At 46.8% G+C, this 24,411-nt stretch overlaps 1 protein-coding gene across 1 annotated transcript in view; it reads left to right on the top strand.

Moving 5' to 3' along the window:
• FLNC (filamin C) overlaps window positions 1–24,411 on the top strand; it is a 193,265-nt gene that overhangs the window by 130,921 nt on the left and 37,933 nt on the right. Inside the window, 9 exon segments of the mRNA XM_030217139.1 lie at window positions 2,256–2,418; window positions 6,161–6,321; window positions 7,505–7,672; window positions 11,297–11,420; window positions 13,131–13,287; window positions 15,492–15,681; window positions 17,822–17,845; window positions 19,966–20,213; window positions 21,991–22,086. Coding sequence (XP_030072999.1) covers window positions 2,256–2,418; window positions 6,161–6,321; window positions 7,505–7,672; window positions 11,297–11,420; window positions 13,131–13,287; window positions 15,492–15,681; window positions 17,822–17,845; window positions 19,966–20,213; window positions 21,991–22,086 — 1,331 coding nt within the window.

Below are 24,411 nucleotides of genomic sequence, written 5' to 3'. Positions count from 1 at the left end.
CAGGAGCTCCAGGCCACAGATCTCAACAGAAAGGTTGCCCCTTCACGTTCAGGCATGGAACATTCTTTCAGAGATGAACTTGTTTTCATTCATTTAATTAATTCCACATTGGACTGGCTTTATTAACTTGAGATATAACAATATACTTTTGTGTCTAAGCAGTTTACAGTTAAAAAGTAAGCATGCATCATACAAAACATAATAGAATTTCAAATTTAAAAAATCTTTTCAAATACAACCCACCATTAAAGTCATAAATCAACCATAATATTGCTGAAAAAATAAAGTCTTTCAAAGTTGATGAAAAGCATAATAGGAAGAAAGGTCAGAAAAACAGGTGAGGACTGTGGGGCTGACCCACTGGCACAGTGGTAGTGCAGTGTACTGCCATGTGGAAGATCTAGGCATAGGCGCCCGGTATAAGAGGCTTGGAGAGGCTAAGCCTCCCCTGCTGTGCTCTGAGGGGTTTAAATTGTTGATTTACCTCCATCCTCACAGCAGGAGCTGCAGTGAAAGCCCCCTCTAGCCTTTTGTAAGCAGTTGTAGAAATTGGTTTATGGTTTGTTTACCTTACTGCTGGGGGTGGAGGTGTCCTGGGTTGCCAGGGAGATATTTAACGAGGATGACTTCCTGACCTGCACTGAGGACAGATAGCAGCAGAATCGGATACTGGGTCAGCATGATCAGAAAAAGTCACCAGACAACAAAGGTAGAAAAGATCATTTTATTTTCATTATAGTGTTTGGAATATGTCCACTTTGAGAATCAGGTGCTCAACATTAAAAGCTTATATTTATTTACTTATTTATGGCATTTTATCCCACATTAAACATGAATTAGGGTGTTTTGTGGCTCTACATGAGAATTGTGATGATATGATCCCTTGTTTCATATTGTTGACGGTCTGCATTTTCCGTATGGGTGGTATATTGGTGTATTAGATTCTGCCCAGTGTAATATTTATCATACAATAAGGTTCTGAGCGTGTTTTTGCACAAAGTTGTGCATAGTGTTTTGCAGTTGAGCGATTGTGGTTAGAATATGTTTTGAGCAACCACTTTATTCTTTGACATATGATACATATCTAATATCTAAATTTAATAAAAGGTATTAATTGTGAATTTTATTTTTATTTATTTATTTTTTCTGTGTGTTATCAGACAATTATGGATTTAAGCTCCACCCCTGGCCCCACCCCTAACCCCACCCCCTTTAGCCTCCCCAAACAGTTGGGCCACCGACCGCCTATGGATCTAGGTTTGATTCTCAAGCCTGATTTCTCTTTCTTGGATCCTTAACGGCAGCATTAATTGGTGGCATTACAGCAGGAAAACACCAAAAAGGAGAAAAAAAAAACCCTACGAAAAATTACAAATGAAAAAGGGGAAGACCAATAAAAAGTAATTAAAATGTAAACAATAAAAAGGAACCTCCCCTACTTCTTATTTTTATTTGGCATTCCAGCAGGAACAGCTTGTGGGGAAGCAAGTGGTGTTGCAGGGGGAGATTTTTCAGAACTGGTATTCATAGTCCCCAATGGGATTGGGAGGATAGATGTTTGTGCAGGCTGCGTTAATTGCTGCTGTTGCTAGAAAAGCCAAGTTTGAAGGGCTGGGGGGGGGGGGGGGGGGAGGAAGAAGAGGGACAAGGAAGAGATGCTGAAGGGAGAAACACTGGACTCGAGGGGGGGGGGGGAGGAGAGGAAGAAGAGGGACAAGGAAGAGATGCTGAAGGGAGAAACACTGGACTCGAGGGGGGGAAGGAGGGAGCTTCCAGAACATGGGGGGAGAGTAAGAGAGAGATGCTTGACCCTAGGGGATGGAGGGATAAGGGGGGAGAGAGATTGGGCACACAGACAGAGGAAAAGATGCCGGGAGACGGGGGCGGTAGTCAGAGTTTGTGACAAGCTATTTACTAGGTTTCTGTGGCTATCACAGGCTGTTTACTGAACTTGCAGCTTATGAGATGCTGTTTTCCAGATGACATTTCCCTGAAAAGATGGCTTCCATGTTTCGCCCTGTGACAGGATACTTTTGTGTTGTTGTTCTTGTTGACAAACTATTGACTGTAATGAGCTCTTTACTTGATTTTTCTCCTGTGTAAACCTGTTTCCTTCTCCTGATTGTCTTTTCCTGTAGTAGATTATTTCCTGGGTTTTTTGTCCCTGTGACAAGCTTTTTCTTAGATTACTGTCCCCATGGCAAGCTATTTATTGGGTTCTTCTTCCTGTGACAGTCTATATTTTGGGTTTACAGGCATCCATTTGGTGGAAGTTCTCTATGATGATGTGGTGGTACCCAAGAGCCCATTCCGTGTGCATGTGACAGAGGGCTGTGACCCTAATCGTGTGCGGGCCTATGGTCCGGGGCTGGAGGGTGGTCTTGTAAACAAGTCCAATCACTTTACTGTGGAGACCCGGTAAGTTCTTCCAGTCTAACTCTTAGCAGATCTAATAGCACCTTCTCCGTGTCTTTCACTTTGCTTCAGAAGGTCGAATTTCAGATAAATGTTCACAGAAATGGGAAAACCATTTCCCCAGACGTGCTTCCAGTCCAAAGGGGATGAGCCCTGCTGGAGAGGTGCACTAAAGTTCAGAGATAGTGGAAAGGAGATTGATGGTACTGTAGTGATTCTCTCCCCCCCCCCCCCCCCCCCCAATTAGATATTGTTTTTATTCTCTCCTTTCCCTACCCTACTCTGGGAAGACCTACCCCTCTTCCATACTGGACATAAGTCCAGATGAGAAAGGGAGATCTCTCAGAAGGCTTTTCAACATATTCCATAACTATGACCTCTTATATCTGACTCCTGATATCCGTGAATATCACTAAGTGTGTAAAAGTCCTATCCATGCCTAATTTAGATTCAAAAGATTAAGCATTCTGCTAGTCCTTATTGAAGAAGGAGAAAAGACAGGTAGTAAAGATATATATTTATTTATTGCATTTGTATCCCACATTTTCCCAACTATTTGTGGGCTCAGTGTGGCTTACAATACATTGTGAATGATGGAAATACAATTTGTTACAGTGCGATTATGGGTTACATTGTGAGGAGTTATGGGAAGACAAAGTCAAGTCAAAACATCATTAGGGGCATAAAAACTATGGAATGTAACAGTGGGGAAATGATAGGGCGATCGAACAATAGCAAGAGAGCGTTAGGGTATAACAATTTTATCTGTGGGTAGATTTTTAAGTGTGGAGAAAATACGGGGGAAGAGAATTCAGAAGAGAGTGTACTGATGCATTTCTATTAGTGTGCATGGAGTTCATGTGTTTTGATCCTTGCAGTAAATTTTCTCAAAGAGATGAGTCTTCAATCGTTTGCGGAAGTCGGTTAATTCGTAGATCGTTTTCAGGTTGCGTGGTAGTGTATTCCAGAATTGCGTGCTCATATAGGAGAAGGTTGATGCGTGCAGTACTTTGTATTTTATGCCTTTGCACTTAGGGAAGTGGAGATTGAGGAAAGTTCGGGATGATCTTTTGGCGTTTCTGGGTGGCAGGTCTATTAAATCAGACATGTATGCAGGGGCTTCACCGTGAAGGTATATATAGATATATCAAACCTATAAATGGCAAGTGACCGACTCACCTGCAAATGCACAGTAGAGACTTCCCTCTCTGTCCCGCCCCCGCGTCAAGACGTGATGACGGGGAAAGGGGGCGGGACAGAGAGGGAAACTGCGCTGAAGGGGAGGGAGGGAACCGCTGATGTCGCTACCGCTCCCCCCCCCCAAGGTAGCCGCTACCGCCCCCCCACCCCCGGAGTCGCCACCACCCCCCCCTTCACCCGGCCCGGGCCCTCTCTTCGTTATTCAACTTACAGCAGCGCCGAAACAGCAGCAAGCAGCTCAGCTTCAGCTCCTGTCGGCCTTCCTTCCCTGCCTGTGCCCCGCCCTCGCCGACGTGACGTCACACGAGGGCGAGGCACAGGCAGTGAAGGAAGGCCAACGGGAGCTGCTGCTTGCTGCTGTTTTGCCGCTGCTGTAAGTTGAATAACGAAGAGAGGGCCCGGGCCGGGTGGAGGGATGGCGGCAACTCGGGGGGGGGGGGGGGGGGGACGGTAGCGGTGGCGCCCTCGCGGGGAGGGGGAAGGAAAACCCCAATATCAGCCCGTTTTTACGGGCTCAACGGCTTGTATATATATAAGCTGTCCCGCTTGGATTAAGCTAAGTAACTCTTTAGCCATTGTATTTGGTATGCTTGTTGTATGCTTTATTAGGTAAGAGTGGGTATATAAGTGTTTGCCTTGGCTATTTCTGGCTTTCTGTTAAACTTTATTGAATTTCAGGGTTCTTTTTCCTCCCGGGGGAGTCTTCTTTTGGGCTGGGGTTAGTTTTGGGTAGTTTGGTTTTTGGTGTCCGTTTAATTTTTATTCATAAGAGGGAAAGAGAGTTTTTCATCCCATTCGTTTTTCTCATGTCGCATGAGTTTTTGCGTCTGGGTTTTTTTTTTTCTCTTTTTCCTTCTTCATAGGAACCCATGATATTAACCTACTCCTGTTTATACAAGGCATTGTGAATACTTCGGTATTGTTCCTTGTTAGGAGGTTTGAGGTTCCATTTGTGAGATATATATTCTTTATACGGGTTGGAAAACTTTTTTCCATCAGTTCATAGGGACACCTCCAAACTAACTTTATATATATAAATCAAACTCCTTTTACCAGGTTGGTGTATTATATCTTATCAATATGTAGCAGCACTGAGGAAGTATCTCAGAGATTTTCCTCCAGCCCTCAAGCCAGCCAGGGAGCCTGTGTCACTTGAGCCTGTTGCCTTGAATAGGGAGGTGGAGAAACGGAAAATAGAAGCCATACTGTCATGAAAAAGCTCTGATGAATATAATACATAGCAGATGACAGCAGAAAAAGACCTGCACGGTCCATCCAGTCTGCCCAACAAGATAAACTCATATGTGCTACTTTATGTGTATACCTTACCTTGATTTGTATCTGCCATTTTCAGGGCACAGACCATACAAGTCTTGCCCAGCACTAGCCCCGCCTCCAAAATACCAGCCCTGCCTCCCAATCTCGGCTAAGCTTCTGAGGATCCATTCCTTGTGGATTCCTTTATGTTTATCCCACTCATGCTTGAATTCCGCTACCATTTTCATCTCCACCACCTCCCGCGGGAGGGCATTCCAATGTTATACACAGAAGAAAAGGTCCAATGTGCGCATGCTTGTACCCAACGAGAGGTAATATTTAAAAAAATGCAATTATAACGGAGGAGGTCAGGAAACATGAAAAGGGAGTATCTTAGCTTCTTTTCTTGGGAAATAGATTTTTGTAGTTGGGAAGGACATAAGTGATTTAAGGTTTCTAGGTTTGGAGGAGTTGGAGCCACTCTCTGTTAACTGTCTTCGGATGCTGTTTATCAGGACTGTCCCTATCTGTTCTTTCCCCTTCAAGTTGAATTTTTAAGTTATCCACAATACATAAACAGGAGAATAATTTGCATATATTGGGTTCCCAAGGTATGCAAATTTTTGTCTTGCATATTCATTGTGGATAATCTGAAATCTCTCCCTGGGGAGTCTGTCCTGCAAGAAACCTCTCACTTTGCTGTTTATTATTTGGATTTAGCTCACACCTTTTCGGAGGAGTGGCCTAGTGGTTAGGGTGGTGGACTTTGGTCCTGGGGAACTGAGGAACTGAGTTTGATTCATTGAGCCTGCCGTGAGTGGGAAAGCACGGGGTACAAATGTAACAAAACTAAAATAGATGCTATTGGAGATTCTACACGGAATGTTGCTAGCATCATTCCATGTAGAAGCCTGCGCGGCCACATTGGTGGAATAGCAACATTCCGTGTAGAATCTCAAATAGTAGCAACAGTGGAGGAGTGGCCTAGTGGTTAGGGTGGTGGACTTTGGTCCTGAGGAACTGAGTTCAATTCCCACTTCAGGCACAGGCAGCTCCTTGGGACTCTGGGCAAGTCACTTAACCCTCCATTGCCCCATGTAAGCCGCATTGAGCCTGCCATGAGTGGGAAAGAGCAGGGTACAAATGTAACAAAATAAATAAATAATAGTTGAGGGCGAGTTACATTCAGGCATAGAGTCATTTCATTGGGCATTCCCCCCCCCCCTAAATATAGTGACGTAACTGTGTGGCTGTGATTTTTGACCTTGCTGTCATATGCTTCTTACAGGGGAGCTGGCACTGGTGGTCTTGGCTTGGCTATCGAGGGGCCCTCTGAGGCCAAGATGTCCTGCAAGGATAATAAGGATGGCAGCTGCAGCGTGGAGTACATTCCGTTCACCCCTGGGGACTATGATGTGAACATTACCTTCGGAGGCCGGCCAATTCCAGGTGCGACAGAGCAAACAGCAATTGGAAATATGACTTTCAGGAACCCATACTCCCCCCAAAAGTAACAGTTTTTTATTATTCCTTTCAAGCTTCCACTTTAGCTGGAACTGAGTTCCATTGTGCTACATGCTGTAAACCTACAGGCACAACCACTTGGTCCCACCCCTCCCCCTCCCGTTTGTATGACTGTTTGCACCCATTGCAGTCACAGATCACAGTTCCCTCCAGATATGCTAAGGGAGTACCCTGATTCCAGCCAATAGGTGTCCCTATTGAGTAATGGCTGAAAATATTGCTTTTTCCTCTCTGAGCACACCACCCGAACTCTCATCCACTCTCTCATTACCTCTCGCCTTGACTACTGCAACCTACTCCTCACTGGCCTCCCACTAAGTCATCTATCCCCCCTTCAATCCGCTCAGAACTCTGCTGCATGTCTTATCTTCCGTCTGGACCGATATGCTCATATCACCCCTCTCCTCAAGTCACTTCACTAGCTCCCGATCAGGTACCGCATACAGTTCAAACTTCTCCTACTAACCTACAAATGCACTCGATCTGCAGCCCCTCGTTACCGCTCTACCCTCATCTCCCCTTACGTTCCTACCCGTAACCTCCGCTCACAGGACAAATCCCTCCTCAGTACCCTTCTCCACCACCACCAACTCCAGGCTCCACCCTTTCTGCCTTGCCTCACCCTATGCTTGGAATAAACTCCCCGAGCCCATACGCCAAGCCCCCTCCCTGCCCATCTTCAAATCCTGGCTCAAAGCCCACCTCTTCAATGTCACTTTCGGCACCTAACCATTATACCTCTATTCAGGAAATCTAGACTGCCTCAACTTGACATTTCGTCCTTTAGATTGTAAGCTCCTTGGAGCAGGGACCGTCCTTGTTTGTTAAACTGTACAGCGCTGCGTAACCCTAGTAGCGCTCTAGAAATGTTAAGTAGTAGTAGTTTTTCACAGTTTCTGAGTATCTGTTGAATCCTGACCTAGAAACTGAGCAGCACCAAGCCTCCTAACCCAGAAGCCCCTCCACGTCAAAACCCTGACTCTTCAACTCATACTCAGAACCCGTATTCAAGACACACCCGAATTTGGTGTGCCAGTACTGAGAGTCTCTTCTCTTCCTGCAGACGATGCTGATTGAGGTTTTTTTTTATACATTTGCTCTTGCACAGGGAGTCCTTTCCGTGTGCCAGTGAAGGAGGTGGTGGATCCCAGCAAAGTGAGGTGTTCCGGGCCTGGCCTGGGAACCGGCGTGAGGGCTCACATCCCGCAGACCTTCACTGTGGACTGCAGCAAAGCGGGGCTGGCTCCCCTCGAGACAATGGTACTGGGACCTTCAGGTATGGGAAGTTACTGGAAAAAAAACTCCACATGAGTCCACAGGGAAAGGAGAGTTGAAGAATCACAGTTCTGTCTTAGAAAACAAATAGCTCAGTAATCTGGGGGCCAGGGAGCATTGCAGAAACATTCTAAAATTGGAGGAGTGGCCTAGCGGTTAGGGTGGTGGACTTTGGTCCTGGGGAACTGAGGAACTGAGTTTGATTCCCACTTCAGGCACAGGCAGCTCCTTGTGACTCTGGGCAAGTCACTTAATCCTCCATTGCCCCCATGTAAGCCGCATTGAGCCTGCCATGAGTGGGAAAGTGCAGGATACAAATGTAACAAAAGTAAAATAGATACTATTGGAGATTCTACATGGAATGTTGCTACTATTGGAGATTCTACATGGAATGTTGCTATTCCACTAGCAACATTCCATGTAGAAGGCTGCGCAGGCTTCTGTTTCTGTGAGACTCACAGAAGTAGAAGCCTGCGCGGCCACATTGGTGATCTACAAGGGCCGACTTCTACATGCAATGTTGCTAGTGGAATAGCAACAGTCCATGTAGAATCTCAAATAGTAGCAACAGTGGAGGAGTGGCCTAGTGGTTAGGGTGGTGGATTTTGGTCCTGAGGAACTGAGTTCGATTCCCACTTCAGGCACAGGCAGCTCCTTGTGACTCTGGGCAAGTCACTTAACCCTCCATTGCCCCATGTAAGCCACATTGAGCCTGCCATGAGTGGGAAAGTGCAGGGTACAAATGTAACAAAAAAAAAAAAAATAATTCACCTAAAGAGATTCCGAAGACCTTAGAGATACATTATTTGTTGGGCAGACTGGATGGACCGTGCAGGTCTTTATCTGCCGTCATCTACTATGTTACTATTCAGGGTTATATTAGGGCTTCCCAAACTTTTCCTGGGGACCCCGCAGCCAATCATGTGTTTTTGAGATATCCACAATGAATGTGCATGGAATAAATTTGCATATTCTGGGTCTCCAGTGAATGCCAATTTATCACATTTATGTTCATTGTGGATTTCCTGAATATAAGACTAACTCAGGGGTCCGCAAGACAAGTGATAGGGAGAGTTGATGGCGTGGATAGGCAGACTGGATAGTGTCCTTGGTTGCTGTGCCGTAGCGAGGGCGGCTGACACCCGGGGCGGGTCGCCGCTGCGCACCCCCCCCCCCCCGGGTGCAGCACAGCGCACCCTCCGGCGCGCAACCCCCCCCCCCGAGCGCTTTTTTACTTACATTGAGAAGCGAGGGATGAGCAGGCAGGCCAATCCGCCCCCGAGTGCACGTTGCTGGGAGCTGCGTCGGCTCCGCTGGTTCCCTGCTCTCTCTGCCCCGGAACAGGAACTGTTCCGGGGCAGAGAGAGCAGGGAACCAGCGGAGCCGACACCCCCCCCCCAGCGGCGTGCAGGGCGGAACGCTCCACCCCCCCTTCCTACGCCACTGCTTGGTTGAATGTGCTACAGTAGCAATGCTTTGTTGTATTTTCATTGAATGCTGTGCTATTGGATTCTCAAGCCCAATTTTGTGTTATCATTATCAGTGGCTGAGATACCTTATTATTGACTCCTGAGGCAGGCACGGTTAGCGCCGAAACGCAGTAATGCGTCAAGTCTGGATTTTATGTTTGAATAAATCTGCTGTTTGGAAATACATCTGGTTTACCCCCTTACGTCTTCTTTTTTTCTACACTGTGTGGTTTGTCATTAGGGGGATACTTCTGTTTGTTTTGTCTGGTTCTTAGGCAGACTGGATAGGTCATACAGTCTTTATCTGCCTACATTTTTCTCTGCTTCTGTGTTTCTAGCCTGCAGGTTTATGCTGATACTTTTGCGTAGACCAAACATATAAAGAGGAATCCAATAAAATTTATATGGAAATATGATGTTTGTTTTTAACAAAATATTTCTAAAAAGCAAGGAAAAGACCTCAAAACACCCAACTGCTTACTTTCAGTTTTCGGCGGCTTTAACTGGGGGCGTGGTGTTCATCACGGGTCATAAAAACCTTGCTTGGAAAGAATTATTTTAACTTTTAATTTATTTCCAAAAAGATTTTAGCAATTTTGCTCTTTTTTACAAAAAAAGTTTTTTTTTGTTTAAATATATCGACAATAACAATGCTAACTTCAAAATTTATTTAGTTCATAAAAACCTTCACTGATTCTCATGAAACGCTATAAAGCAGCTTTACAAAGATAAAGTAAAGTCGAGCACCTATCTGTTGCCCTGGAAATAAATTTGGAAATAAATTAAAAGTTAAAATAATTCTTTCCAGGGAGACCTGGCTTCAAAGAGGGGAGACCAATTCTGCAAAACATGGTCCCCGTTCTGGGACACTCTTACGCCAGTTGGGAGAAGCAGGATTTTGAACTGTTAATAGGTCCAGTAGGGGAGGGTAGAGGGGGGGAGGATAAGGGGAGGGAGCGGGAATAAAATGAAAATTGAATATGCTCATTGTGTGATGTTCAACACGAAGCTTATACTATGTATATTTATATGTTGACCGCTGTATATAACAAAAGAGAGGGAATGAAGTACAAACTAAAGTCCAAACAAAAAAAACAGCACCACGGGCCTTTAAAAATGGAACACAGTTCTTTAATGAATGAGCCTTGACAAAAAGACCCGACACGGGCCGTGTTTCGGTGACTAGCACCTGCGTCAGGGGTCTACATAGAATACAAAACATAGAAATAATATATTTTTTAAATTTTTTTAACATATAATGAATAAAACCAAAGATTAATATGTAGGCTCATCAAGCATACATATATAAGCCTATATAAACACCTAAAGCATTTAATATTTTAACATTGCATTTAATATTTTAACATTCTCATATATTATTATATAGTAATTTGAAAATAAATGGATAATTAATCAAAACAAAAATGGTAACTCACCACAGTGATGACGTGGAAAACTTGGGGAATAACTCAAATATATTCCTCTACAATATATTATTCTTTACTTTTGGACAAAAATTTTTTTTCATATATTAATATTATATGTTTAAAACGCTTATTTTAATTATTTATAATATATTTTATAAAAAGGTCATATTGGCTATAACTAAATTTCATATTCATAAAAGCTTAAACTAACAGGTCAAAAATAAATTTTTTTTAAAACATTTTAAAATATACAATAAATTTCAAACATTACACTGATAATATCATAAACCTTCAAAAACATTCAAATCAGCACAGAAATGAATAAATATATACATCTTCAAATATAAAAAAGCCAAAACTATAATATCTAGTGGCATATGTTGACCGCTGTAATGTGGTTTTTTTGTGTCACCAATAAAAATTGTTTAAAAAAATAATTCTTTCCAGTTAAAGCCGCCGAAAACTGAAAGTAAGCGGATTGGATTCCTCTTTATATGTTTGGTGACCTTGTATCTTGGAGTCCTGTATGGTGATCCTCCTAATGTTGGATACTTTTCCGTAGGCCATAATCAAAGGACTAGCGTGTGCATCCTTTTTCTTTGATTATCGTGACGAACCCTGGGGAAAATCCTACCTGCTAGGTTCGCTGCAGCATGACTTCTTTTGTTATCTGCTCCTGTGTTTGCTGGATATTATATATTGAAGATATTATATGTTACTCGTATTAAGGAATTGCAGAGCCAGTGAATGTTCGGGATAACAGGGATGGAACCCACACGGTGAAGTATACACCCTCGATGGATGGCCCGTACACGGTGTCGGTGAAATATGCCGATCAGGAAGTTCCACGCAGGTAGGGGACCATGTGCCGGATTTCTACTGTGCATACAACTGGGATAATGATGTGCACACATCCAGAATAGGTTTCATCAACATCTGTCTGCTTTTAATAGCGTCCTTAAAATGAGCTGTAATTTACCTGAAACCAGATCCCAATGAGCTTTATTTTCAGTACTTAAACATACGTGGAGCTGCTTCTAGGCGGGTAGCCTGGCAAACAGGGCCGGCTTAACCATTAGACGCACTAGGTGGCCACCTAGGGGGGCAACTTTGAGGGGGGCAGCAAAGAGCAGTTACTGTAAAGTAAAATGACTTGGGTGAATCTCTTCATAAAGACAGTGACTACTAATCATTTCTAAAGTGCTACTAGACGTACGCAGCGCTGTACACTTGAACATGAAGAGACAGTCCCTGCTCAACAGAGCTTACAATCTAATTAAGACAAACAGGATGAATAAGGGATAAGGACAAAGAGTAGCAAGATTCCATGCAGAATCCTAAAGAGTAGCAAGATTCCGGAATCCGAAAGACTACTACTACTTATCATTTCTATAGCGCTACTAGACGTACGCAGCGCTGTACACTTGAACATGAAGAGACAGTCCCTGCTCGACAGAGCTTACAATCTAATTAGGACAAACAGGACGAATAAGGGAGAAGGACAAAGAGTAGCAAGATTCCGGAATCCCAAAGAGTAGCAAGATTCCATGCAGAATCCTAAAGAGTAGCAAGATTCCGGAATCCGAAAGACTACTACTACTTATCATTTCTATAGCGCTACTAGACATACGCAGCGCTGTACACTTGAACATGAAGAGACAGTCCCTAATTAGGACAGACAAACAGGGCAAACAGGACGGCGGCTTCGGCTGGCGGGGGTTGGGGTCCCCCGCCAGCACAGGTAGGCGACGGCAGGTTGGGGCGGGAGGGGGGGTTGCGAGGGCCATTGGTAGGGGGGTCCAGGGCCAAATCTACTGGGGCCCTGGTCCCCATGGCCCCATTACAGATACGCCCCTGCTGAGGACATGTGACTTGGTGGAGAAAACATATAGCCAAAACAACCGTGCAGTTGCTTGTTGCACAGAGATTATGTGGGTTTCACTATTAGGATCTCCTTTTCTTCAGGTTCCCATTAGTGCCCATACCAGGCTATCAGAACAGAGTTCATGCTTTACCTTGTAAAGAGCAGCTGCTTTTATGACTGACAAGGTGCAGGAGTCCATCTGAGGAAAAGGGTTCAGGGAGGTTTTATTTATTTATTTATTTGGATTTATTAACCGCCTTTATGAAGAGACCCACCCAAGTTGGTGTACAGTAGGTACAGTTTAACATAAATCTTATAATTTTATTAACAGTCTAACAATAGTAAAACAACCAAGAATAAACATAAATACAATAAATGAGGAAAACTTGAAAACAGTAAATTGAAACCTAATAAAAGAACTACCGTGAAATAGAATCAAAAATATACACATTTTGGTTGCTGTCTATACAAATATGTCAGGAAATATGAGGCGGGGGGGGGGGGGGGTCCCTGGTACTTCGGAGGCTGAGGTGGGGGATCTGTAATTTTCCAGAGGCAGAGGTAGAACGTGGAATAGTTGGAGGTAGGGAGGATTAAAGCTTTATTTTACATTTTTGCAATTAAATGCAAATCCTGGTCGGAAGGAGAGGCCCGCAAATGGCACAATGATGAAATAAAGTTCCTGCTTTTCTTTTCCAGTCCATTTAAGATCAAAGTGCTACCAACCCATGATGCCAGCAAAGTGCGTGCTAGTGGACCAGGTCTGAATGCCTCTGGGATTCCTGCCAGTATGCCCGTGGAGTTTACCATTGATGCCAGAGATGCAGGAGAGGGGCTGCTGACTGTTCAAATCCTTGTAAGTAGCTCAAGTGGAATTGCGCTTCCATGCCCTAAAACCAGTTTGCTATAGGATCCTGTGTGCCCCAGCACGGGAAGTGTCTCACACACCCCAAAGAACCAGAAATTTCACATGATATGTAATGACCATTATGCATTGTGCCATCATCCTCTGTCTGGGCAGACTAGATGAGCCATGCTGATCTTTAAATACTCTTTTGGAAAAACGGGTGGATGCATGGAATGGCCTCCCGGTGGAGGTCATGGAATCAAGGGCTGTGTCAGAATTTAAGAAAGCCTGGGACAGGCAGGTAGGATCTCTTAGGAAAAGGAGGAGTTAGTGGTTACTCACAATGAGCAGAGTGGGTGGGGGAATTTAGCCCTTTTCTGCCGTCATATTTCTATTTTTTATCTGCTGTCATTTACTGTGCTACTCAAAACCCACTGTACCCACATGTAGGTGCCCCCCTTCACCCATAAGGGCTATGGTAATGGTGTAGAGTTGTGGGCAATGGGTTTGGGAGGGATTTGGGGGGCTCAGCACACAAGGTAAGGGACCTAAGCACCTGGGAGCTATTTGTGTATTTTTAAAACATTTTTAGAAGTGCCCCCTAGAGTGCCCGGTTGGTGTCCTGGCATGTCAGGGAGACCAGTGCACTACAAATGCTGGCTCCTCCCATGACCAAATGCCTTGGATTTCGCCAGGTTTGAGATGGCCAGCATTTTTTTTCCATTATCGCTGAAAAACAAAACCGGCGATCTCAAACCCGGCAAACTCTGGCATTTGGCCGGGCTAAACCGTATTATCGAAAAAAAAAGATGGCCGGCCATCTTTTTCAAAAATACGGTTCCGGCCAGCTGTTGTGCCACCGCCAAAATAGATCGCCGGCGATCTATTTCACCAGCGACGTTCGATTATGCCCCTCTATGTTACTATGTAAATGCATTTCTGCGTATGGCATGCCATTTTACAGGGAGCCTGGGCAAAGAAGCATCACATGAGCACGGTGTGGAAAGCAGGAGGTCAACAAGAACACTATTACAACTACAGAGAAAGATTGCCATCCAGTCTAAACACCAAGCTGGGGGGGGGGGGGGCAGTTCTATAACTGGGAGCTTCCATTTTGGCAAACTGAGGCTATGAGGTTAAAGCTCTGCCCACGACACTAAACATTAAATCACTCCTGACCTAGCACGCCACATTGGGAAATCACAATGGCAATAATTCAGTTGCTACATCCAGGGGCATAGCCAGACTTTGACCCCCCCCCCCCCCCCCGCCATTGCTGACCCCGCCGCCGCCGCCACCACCAACTTTGCCACCCCCCCTGCCGACGACCCTCTCGACCCCCCCCTCCCGCCGCCAACCCGCCGTCGCCTACCTTTGCTGACGGGGGACCCCAAACCCCGCTAGCCGAGGTCCTCTTCTTCTCGCAAAAGGCTTCCTTCTGTTTCTGACGTCCTGCAGGGAGAGGATCTCGGCTGGGGGTTGGGAGTCCCCCACCAGCAAAGGCAGGCGACGGCGGGTTGGCGGCGGGAGGGGGGGTCGAGAGGGTCATCGGCAGGGGGTCCAGGGCCAAATCTATGGGGGCCCAGGCCCCCCTGGCCCCACGTAGCTACGCCACTGGCTAGATCTGTCATTTTTGTCCTTATTTTACCTCATTCTTAGAGAGATATTAATGGGCCTCAATTTCCAGTTAGCCATGTTCATCAGCAAGTATTGCTGTGCTGGTCCTTACTGGAACCGTATGCAGTCAAAACTGAAGAACTGAACAGGGGACAAAGAAATGGTAATTGTAACAGTTCTTGTAGTCTGCCAACTCCCAATCATAGGTTCAAAGTGGATAACAAAAGCATTAACTATTACACAATGATGAAGAGAAACAGATACCAGAAAAAACGGTTATCACTAAAGCAAAACTTTCTTAAGCAGATAAGCTTTCAGTCGTGAAAGAGGAGTTTTAAACTATGGTAAGGTTAGAATAGCAGGGACACACCTTTTAATACCCAAAGAAAACAAAATAACAAAAAATAAAGTACAGGTGGGCAAGAAAGGAGAATTAGGAGTAAGGCCAGCATAGACGGAAAGTGCAAGACAGCTGATCATTTCAAGATTCAAGTAGGGGCAGCTGTTATCAGTGAAAGCAGGCCTCCCGTTAGTTTTGTTGTAATAGGATCGATGTACAGTTTGCCACTCATCCCTTCTACTTTCCTTCTTTCCAGGACCCCGAAGGAAAACCCAAGAAAGCCAATATCCGAGATAACGGGGATGGGACCTACACAGTTTCCTATGTCCCTGACATGACTGGGCGGTACACCATCACCATTAAATATGGTGGGGATGAGATCCCCTATTCCCCTTTCCGTATTCATGCCTTGCCCTTGGGGGATGCCAGCAAGTGCCATGTGACAGGTGAGCCACCCCCTCAACACAAATGCATGTACACTGTACATCTGCAGTGTTTGTGTGATACATGTGTGTAGCACATCCTGTGATTCTCATATGTACAGCACATACCATTCCGTGTTCCTCCTAGCTCCTATTTTAAAAGTGGACAAAACATGGAGGGCTGATGATTTTTCAGGGTTTTTGATTGTTGCGGAGCTCTGAATTACCAGTAGTGCCAGCAGGGGCAGCATAGAGAACTTCTAGAAGGAAGCTGGCAATACCCTGGCCTTCCACTGTGATTCACGAAATCCACATCTCCCTGAAAAACATGTTCTGTGGTATGTGCAGAGTGTTCTGGATGTGTGCCACAAGCGTGCAGCATGTGTTTTTTTTACAGCGTGTAGGCATTTGCCAGCTGGCTCCTGTTTCATCCACCAAGGCTGATTCAGTTCTGGTTTTTTACTCCATGGGATGCGGAGACCTGGGGTTGTGATTTCCCTATTGCATTCTCTAAGAACAGTAAGATTAGAAATCCTTGCATGCAGTGGAGTGAACTCAGGACTGGCTCAACTTTGTCAGGGAAATCTGAGGCCGGCTGGCAGCAGGTTATATGCTGCACAGAACTGAACAGTGTGTGGGATAGACATGGAGGATCGTCAGCAGTGGCGTAGGAAGGGGGGGGGGGGCGGTGGGGCGGTCCACCCTGGGTGCACGCCGCTGGGGGGGTGTCGGCTCCGCTGGTTTCCTGCTCCCTGTTCCGGGGCAGAGAGAGCAAGGAACCAGCGGAGCCGACACAGCTCCCAGCGATGTGGACTCGGGGGCGGATCAGCCCTCTCGCCCGCCCCTCGCTTCCTAATTGAAGTAAGAATGCGCTCCAGGGGGGGAAGGGTGCGCGTTGAGGGGGGGCGCTGTGCTGCACCCAGGTGGGAGGGGGGTGTGCAGCAGCGACCCGCCCCGGGTGTCAGCCGCCCTCGCTACGGCACTGATCGTCAGAGCTCTAATCGGCTCTGTACTGTTGCAGTATGCCGGTGGTTCCCAAACCTAGTCCTGGAGGGCTCACCAGCCAGTCAAGTTTTCAGTATATCCACAATGAATATTCGTGAGAGAGATTTGCATTCAGAGGAGGCAGTACATGCAGATCTCTCTCATGAATATTCATTGTGGGTACCCTGAAAACCTGACTGGCTGGGGTGCCTCCAGGACCAGGTATAGGAACCACTGGTATATTCCATCATGTTTAGGGTTACCATATTTTGTCCTCTGAAAAAAGAGGACACATGCCCCGCCCCTGCCCATGCCCCACTCCTTGCCCCGCTCCCTGTCACATTTTCCGCTCCCCTGGGTCACCTCCCCTCCCCTTACTTACTATCTACTGCCCTGGTGGTCTAGTGACCTCTTCGGGGCAGGAAAGAGCCCCCTCTTTCCTGCCTGGAGCTCTGTCCTTGCCCTGCATCCTGTTGCTGTGACGGTCTCGGGATTCAAAATGGCCACCGAGAGTTGAAGTCTCGCAAGGCTGCTTCAACTCTCGGCGGCCATTTTGAATCCCAAGACCATCACAGCAACAGAATGCAGGGCAAAGCAGCGCTCCGGGCAGGAAAGAGGGGGCTCTTTCCTGCCCCGAAGAGGTCACTAGACCACCAGGGCAGTAGATAGTAAGTAAGGGGAGGGGAAGCTAGGATAGGCCCGCCACCCGCCCCTCTGCCCGTTTGTCCAGAAATCCAGACAAACGGGCGGACTGGCAAAACCTGTCCGGATGCCCTGACATGTCCTAAAAAAGAGGACATGTCCAGGTAAATCCGGACATATGGTAACCCTAATCATGTTTGGCATTTCTGTGTTGAGTACAGAATGGATATTTTCACTTCCTGTGAGTACTTTTTGTTAAAGTTGACCGTTCCCAATAATCTGTGCCTAAAATCTGTGGCTGCTGTCTGGCTCTGTGTAGGAAGGAATAGGCTAATCCAGTTCTGGTTTGACCTTATTGCATGGATGGATTTCTAGTTTTGGAGAAACTCAATGACACAATCAGAACTATAAGTCTATCCATGCAATCGAGTAAAACCAAGACTAGATGACCCTGTTCCTTATGACCTGAAGTCAGGTGACATCTTTCTTGGACCTTTCTAACAAGCTTATAACTTTCTTTCTCTCTCACACTTTCTAGTGTCCATCGGAGGCCATGGATTAGGTAAGTTAGGTTATTTTTTCTTTTATGCAGGATAAACCCATTAACTTGGCATGCCACTGCCATCATTATACAGAGAAAAATCAAGCACCATGATTTGTTAGACGTTATGACATAATGTGCATCATCCTCCTGTAATGTCATGAGGTCCTGACTAGCACTGATGCTGCTTTCACTGTACCTGACGTAAGCTTAAAAGTGGCTTAAAAGTAGGGTTACCGTATGGCTCCAGAAAAAGGAGGACACATTGATCCATTCCAGGTTTTGCTCCCATTGAACGCAATGGAAGTAAAACCCAGACTAGCCCAATCTAGCCTCCTTTTTCTGAAGCCATATGGTAACCTTACTTAAAGGATTTAGGGTTCTTCATTATCAGTTTCAATCAGTTCTTACCAAAAAATAATCCCAGGTTTTACAAAAACTAGTATACGCCTTTACCAATTATCACCTGCGTTTTGTACCACTCAACACATAAACTTTTTGTCCCACTGAATTTGTAAGGGGCCCTGGTTTCCCTTCTTACCCCCTCCCCCAATACTGAGCTGTCCATCTACACTGCTCAGTATGTACCCCAGTCCCTGTTTCTACCTCCTCTTCCCTGCTGATACAGCAAAAGAGGCTGCACAGTGCTTCCCATTTCTGTGCACCAAAATAAACGATATTTACCTAGAGAAAGAAGTTTGATTCTTGGTGCTAGATTTTTCCGGCTTTTGATGTTCACATTTCCAGGAAAGGTAAAATAAAAATAAAAAAAACCCTCAAAAACTCCAAAATGACAAGCCATATATATATTTTAAAAGTAAACACTAATTCATATATTCAGAGCTTTCAAGTTATCCAGTTCCAGGAGGAAGATTTTAGGACAGTGCTGAATGTCTCCCAACCTCATTGTGATGCATTATCCAGCTTATTTTCGAAAGAGATCGCCGGCCATCTTCCGACACAAATCGGGAGATGGCCGGCGATCTCCTGAAGTCGGCCAAATCGGTATAATTGAAAGCCAATTTTGGCCGGCTTCAACTGCGTTCCATCGCAGGGCCGGCGAAAATTCAAGGGGGCGTGTCGGCACAGTAGCGAAGGCAGGATGGGGTCGGGACAGGGGCATGCGTTGAGATGGCCGGCTTCGCCCAATAATGGAAAAAAGAAAGCCAGCCCTGACGAGCATTTGGCCGACTTTACTTGGTCCCTTTTTTTCAGGTCCAAGTCCCAAAAAAGTGCCCAAACTGACCAGATGACCACCGGAGGGAATCGGGGATCACCTCCCCTGACTCCCCCCAGTGGTCACTAACCCCCTCCCACCCTCAAAAAAACAACTTTAAAAACTGTTTTTGCCAGCCTCTATGCCAGCCTCAAATGTCATACTCAGGTCCATCGCAGCAGTATACAGGTCCCTGGAGCAGTTTTAGTGGGTACAGTGGACTTCAGCCAGGCAGACCCAGGCCCATCCCCCCCTACCTGTTACAGTTGTGGTGCAAAATGGGAGCCTTCAAAACCCACCCGAAACCCACTGTACCCACATGTAGGTGCCCTCCTTCACCTCTTAGGGCTATGGTAGTGGTATATAGTTCTGGGGAGTGGGTTTTGGGGGGCTCAGCACCCAAGGTAAGGGAGCTATGCACCTGGGAGCTATTTTTTTTTTAACTTTTAAAAAGTTTCCCCTAGGGTGCCTGGTTGGTGTCCTGGCATGTGAGGGGGACCAGTGCACTACGAATCCTGGCCCCTCCCACGACCAAATGCCTTGGATTTGGCTGGGTTTGAGATGGCCGGCTTCGGTTTCCATTATGGGCAAAAACCGAGGCCAGCCATCTCAAACCCAGCCATCTCTGACATTTGGGCGGCCCCAACCGTATTATCGAAAAAAAAGATGGCCGGCCATCTTTTTCGAAAATACGGTTGGCTTCGCCCACTTGCGGAGCCGGCCCCTGAAGCTGGCTGGCGCCGTTCGAAAATGCCCCTCCATGGGACCTGCAGCACTGCTGTGGGATGTAAGTTTGAAATCAGGACTGGCCTTGAATTGGGTAACTTGGCAGCTCTGCATATGGCCTATTCGTGTATTAGCATCTAATGGCGATTACAGCCCCTTCTGTCTTCTGCCTGTCTCATATGACTTCTCTCCCTCTCAGGCGCATGTCTGGGCCCCACAATCCAGATTGGTCAGGAGACGGTCATCACCGTAGATGCTAAGGCTGCTGGAAAGGGCAAAGTGACCTGCAAGGTGTCTACGCCAGACGGGGCAGAGCTGGATGTGGATGTGGTAGAGAACCACGACGGAACCTTCGACATTTATTACGCCGCTCCGGAACCCGGGAAATATGTCATCACCATCCGCTTCGGAGGAGAGCTTATCCCCAACAGCCCCTTCCATGTCATGGTAAGTGCCACATTCCTTCAGTATTTCCCAGGACTCAGTGACACTAAGGTTTCAGCTGGCCCAGGTCAACCTAAATAGACTGAACCAGCCAAGTTTCAGGTTTTATTAATATTTGATATATCTCCCATCAAATAGTTCTTCTGGGTATTATCCAGTTGCATGCATGGAAATGTAGGAAAATCAGAACCAGAATGCAACGCAGTGGAGGCAAAAACGGGACAGCATCAACCTGATTGGGTGGATGTGGGTGAGGTGGCAACTAGAGAATGACACGGGGACAAAGTTTGTCTCTGTCCCCACCCCGTCCCCGCAGGTTCTGTCTTCGTCCCTGCCCTGTCCCCGTGGGTTCTGTCTCCATCCCTGCCCAGTCCCTACAGGTTCTGTCCCCGTCCCCGCCCCATCCCAGTGGACTCTGTCCCCATCTGCAGAAGCCTTGAACATTTATGAATTTATATTGAAATCGTTTTATTAAAGTATGGAAAGGAACAATATGCTGTGCGACTGTAGTTTATAAATCAGAAATAGAAAACAATAATAAAAATGAGCCACTTGTCTTCTCAGAAGATGTGCTGGTAGTAGGTAGTACAGGATCCCCCAGGCAAATTTTCTCAAAAACTCCAAATATTGTCCGCATCACTCAAACATAAATAACAGTCCAGTTCATTAACAGGCTTCAAGGTAGAAAATGATGTTCCTGTCCCCACAGGCTCTGTCCTCATCCCCATCCGTGCGGTTACCACAGGTCCCTGCCCCCCTGTCATTCTCTAGTGGCAGCCACAAGCCACAGCCACACATTCACTCTGACAGAATACACATCCAGGGCAGTCTAAATATCTCTCCAAAAGGACAGTCTCACTGTGACAGTCAATTATCTCCACAGGGATAATCTCACTGTGACAGCAGAACATGGCTCTGTGAGCCAGGGAAACACCAAATGACTTGGTAATAATACAATACACAGCATCACAGAACAAAGCCAAGGGGGACAGAGTGTAAGCAGGGCCGGTCTTAGGGCGAGGCGACCGCATAGGGCCTTGTGCTCAAGGGGGCCCCGCGCAGCGCGCCTGAACTCCGCCCCAACCGCCCGAGTTCCAGTCCCCCTCCCTCTGAATTTTAAAAGTCATCTAAGTTACCTTGTCGGGGTTACGGCGGCAGGCGGCAGCAGTGAAAAGCGTGCGAGCTCCTCGGCGCTTCCCGCCCTTGCGGAAACAGGAAATGAGGGCGGGAGTTGGGACCAGAGCTGAGAGAGAGAAAGGAAGGCTCCTGAAGCGCCGAGCTTGCACGCTTTCCACTGCTGCTGCCTGCCGCTGTAACCCGACGAGGTAAGACGATTTTTAAAATTCAGAGGGAGGGCGGGAGGCCCCTAGAGCTCAGAGGGAGGCCTCTGAGGGAGGGGAGCCTTGGAGCTGGGAAGGAGGGGGGCCTTGGAGCTCGGAGGGAGGGAGGGGGGATGGTCCTGGAGCTCAGAGGGAGCTCAGAGGGAGGGGGCCCTGGAGCTCGGAGGGGTAGGGCTAGGATGAGGCGGGGCTAGGATGGGGCTCCATCAAATTGGTCTGCACAGGGCCCCGCACTTGCTAAGACCAGCCCTGGGTGTAAGAGTATAATAAAGTGTGACCGTTACAGTGTAGCTGTGTGAATGGACCTGTGAACATTGTGCCCTGTCCTGTTGTTGTAACTATGTTGCAATTTAACTATGTGACTAGAACTGTGGAACAATCTGGCTAACTCTGTAACTATGTGACTGTAATTGTGGAACTTTTAACTTGCCTTCCACCAGGCATGTGATACCATCCCAATTATTGAGGAGCCCTGCGACACTCTCCAGCTACATCAGCCCTTCCCCCAGCAACACCCTGACTACATGACACACTGGGTATCAGAACCGCAGCTTCCTATCGGAACAAAATCCCTTCACTCGCTCTCTCTCTCTTTCTCACCAATTCTGCCTCCGATTTCTAATTTTCTTCCTAGAGAAAAAGGGCTCTGTGTTAGGGGATTAGGATTCATTGTCCGCCTTTCTGAAGACATTCTCCCAAGGTGGTGTTCAGCAAGAAAGACATTGTACAGCACATAAAGAGGCTCATTTTCTAAAATGAGCACCAAAATGTCCCAATTGCTCCTATTTTCAAACACACACAATATTCAGGTGAAATGTGTTTTCCGTAAAAGTGGAGACTAACAAAAGAGGAAGGAACTCCTTTTGAAAAATCAACAAAAGAACAAAAAAAAAAAACAAGAAAAGGGGGAGTGACCACTGAAGGTCCAACTCTGGGATATTTCATAAAAGTGGCCCAGAAACCCTGTCGATCTGTTGTCTGCATCTCAAGTTGGAGGCTGTGATTTCCACCAAGCTGTGCTGCCTGGCCGTCTGAAACTTTCCCTCACTCAGGGGTCCTCAGTCTGGCTGAAAGTACGCACACTCTTCTGAAACACCTGCAGTTTCAGCTGGGTTCAGGGGACATATTGCTATGGGCCTTTTTTTTTGGGTGGGATTGTGTTGGGTTTTTTTTAAACAGAAATTTACCAGTAGCTAAAAACGCAGCTGTTGAAATCTCTGGGTACTTTGTACCTGTAGCGTTTTTCAAAGGGAAAGTATGCAGGTGCAACATTGCACCTGTAGACCGGCAGTTTGAAAAGTGCCTCCAGAGTGGTTAAAATGTGGAATTGTCCCACTTAAAGAGTAAGAGCTGCACAGGGTCCCTTTCTGAGAGTGTTTCTGGTACCAGAGCAATCTCTGGGGTGGTGATCGCTGCATTTATAGGAGGCTGCATGGGAGTAGAGCCCAGGGAGAGAGCTGTTCATCTGGTGACACCTAATGGCCTGTCACAGCAACAGCATCATAAATAACTAAAGCCAATTTTCAGCCAGGCCTTGGATGCCTAAAATAGTTGAAAATTCTAAAGCTAGCTGCCTAAAATTGAGGCAGCTAGATTTGGGCCCGTCTTTTGTGCACTTGAGGTTAGGTGGCTAAAGTCCTCCCCTGACTACAGATGCGTATCTTGGGAGCATCCACTTTCTTTATGGTCATGCAGGATCAGTCAGCCACACTTTGGGTGATGTCATCCAACAGCACCATGGACAGATAGCTCATCTAGAGCTCAAAAAAGCCTGGAAGAGGCCAATCTGAGCATGTGCAGGCCACCCCTTGCCTCCGTACCTATCCATTTCCTCCCCAGTCTGGGCGCCAACTTTTTCAGCAACTAAACCTAACTGCCTAGTTTCAGTTAGGGTTACCATATTTTGTCCTCTGAAAAAGAGGACATGTCACGCCCCCCTGCCCCGCCCACACCATGCCCCTTTCGCATCGTCGCCCTGCCCTTTCTCGCTTTCACCCCACCCCCTGTCACATATTCCCCTCCCCTGGGTCACATATTCCCCTCCCCTCCCCCCATCACCTCCCCTCTTCCGGGTCACATATTCCCCTCCCCTGCCCCTTCACTTCCCCTCCCCTCCTCTTACTTACTATCTACTGCCCTGGTGATCTAGTGACCTCTTCGGGGCAGGAAAGAGCCCCCTCTTTCCTGCCCGGAGCACTGCCCTTGCCCTGCATCCTGTTGCTGTGACAGTCTCGGATTCAAAATGGCCGCCGAGACTTGAAGTCTCGCGAGACCGCTTCAACTCTCGGCGGCCATTTTGAATCCCAAGACTGTCACAGCAACGATGCAGGCAAGGGTAGAGTTCCGGGCAGGAAAGAGGAGGCTCTTTCCTGACCCGATTAAGAGGTCACTAGACCACCAGGGCAGTAGATAGTAAGTAAGGGAAGGGGAGGGGAGGCTAAGATAGGTCCGCCACCCGCCCACCCGTTTGTCCAGAAATCCGGACAAACGGGCGGACTGGCAAAATCCACCCGGATGCCCAGACATCCTCAAAAAGAGGACATGTCGGTGTAAATCTGGACGTATGGTAACCCTAGTTTCAGTAGAGGGCTAGATTAAGCCACTGACTGGAGATACATTTTCATCCCATCTACCTCCATAATCAGACAAGTAAGATCCCCCCTTTGAAAATCAACCTCTAAATCAATAAGCCATTCGGGCTGTAAATGGCAGGGGAGAGTGAGGAAGGTCTTCTATAAGAGGGAAATTACTCAGACAAACCTTGGCCCAGGATTATTCAGCTTCCCCTGTCTTGCAGCACAGAAGCATTTCTGTAGGGGCAATTCCAGTACTGGGGACACCGTTCTCATTTGCCCCTCTAT

Source organism: Microcaecilia unicolor, chromosome 10 (genome assembly GCF_901765095.1).
Source record: "Microcaecilia unicolor chromosome 10, aMicUni1.1, whole genome shotgun sequence".
Taxonomy (NCBI): Eukaryota; Metazoa; Chordata; class Amphibia; order Gymnophiona; family Siphonopidae; genus Microcaecilia; species Microcaecilia unicolor.
Note: the sequence above shows the minus strand (reverse complement) of the source record. Positions and strands in the feature narration are given on the sequence as shown.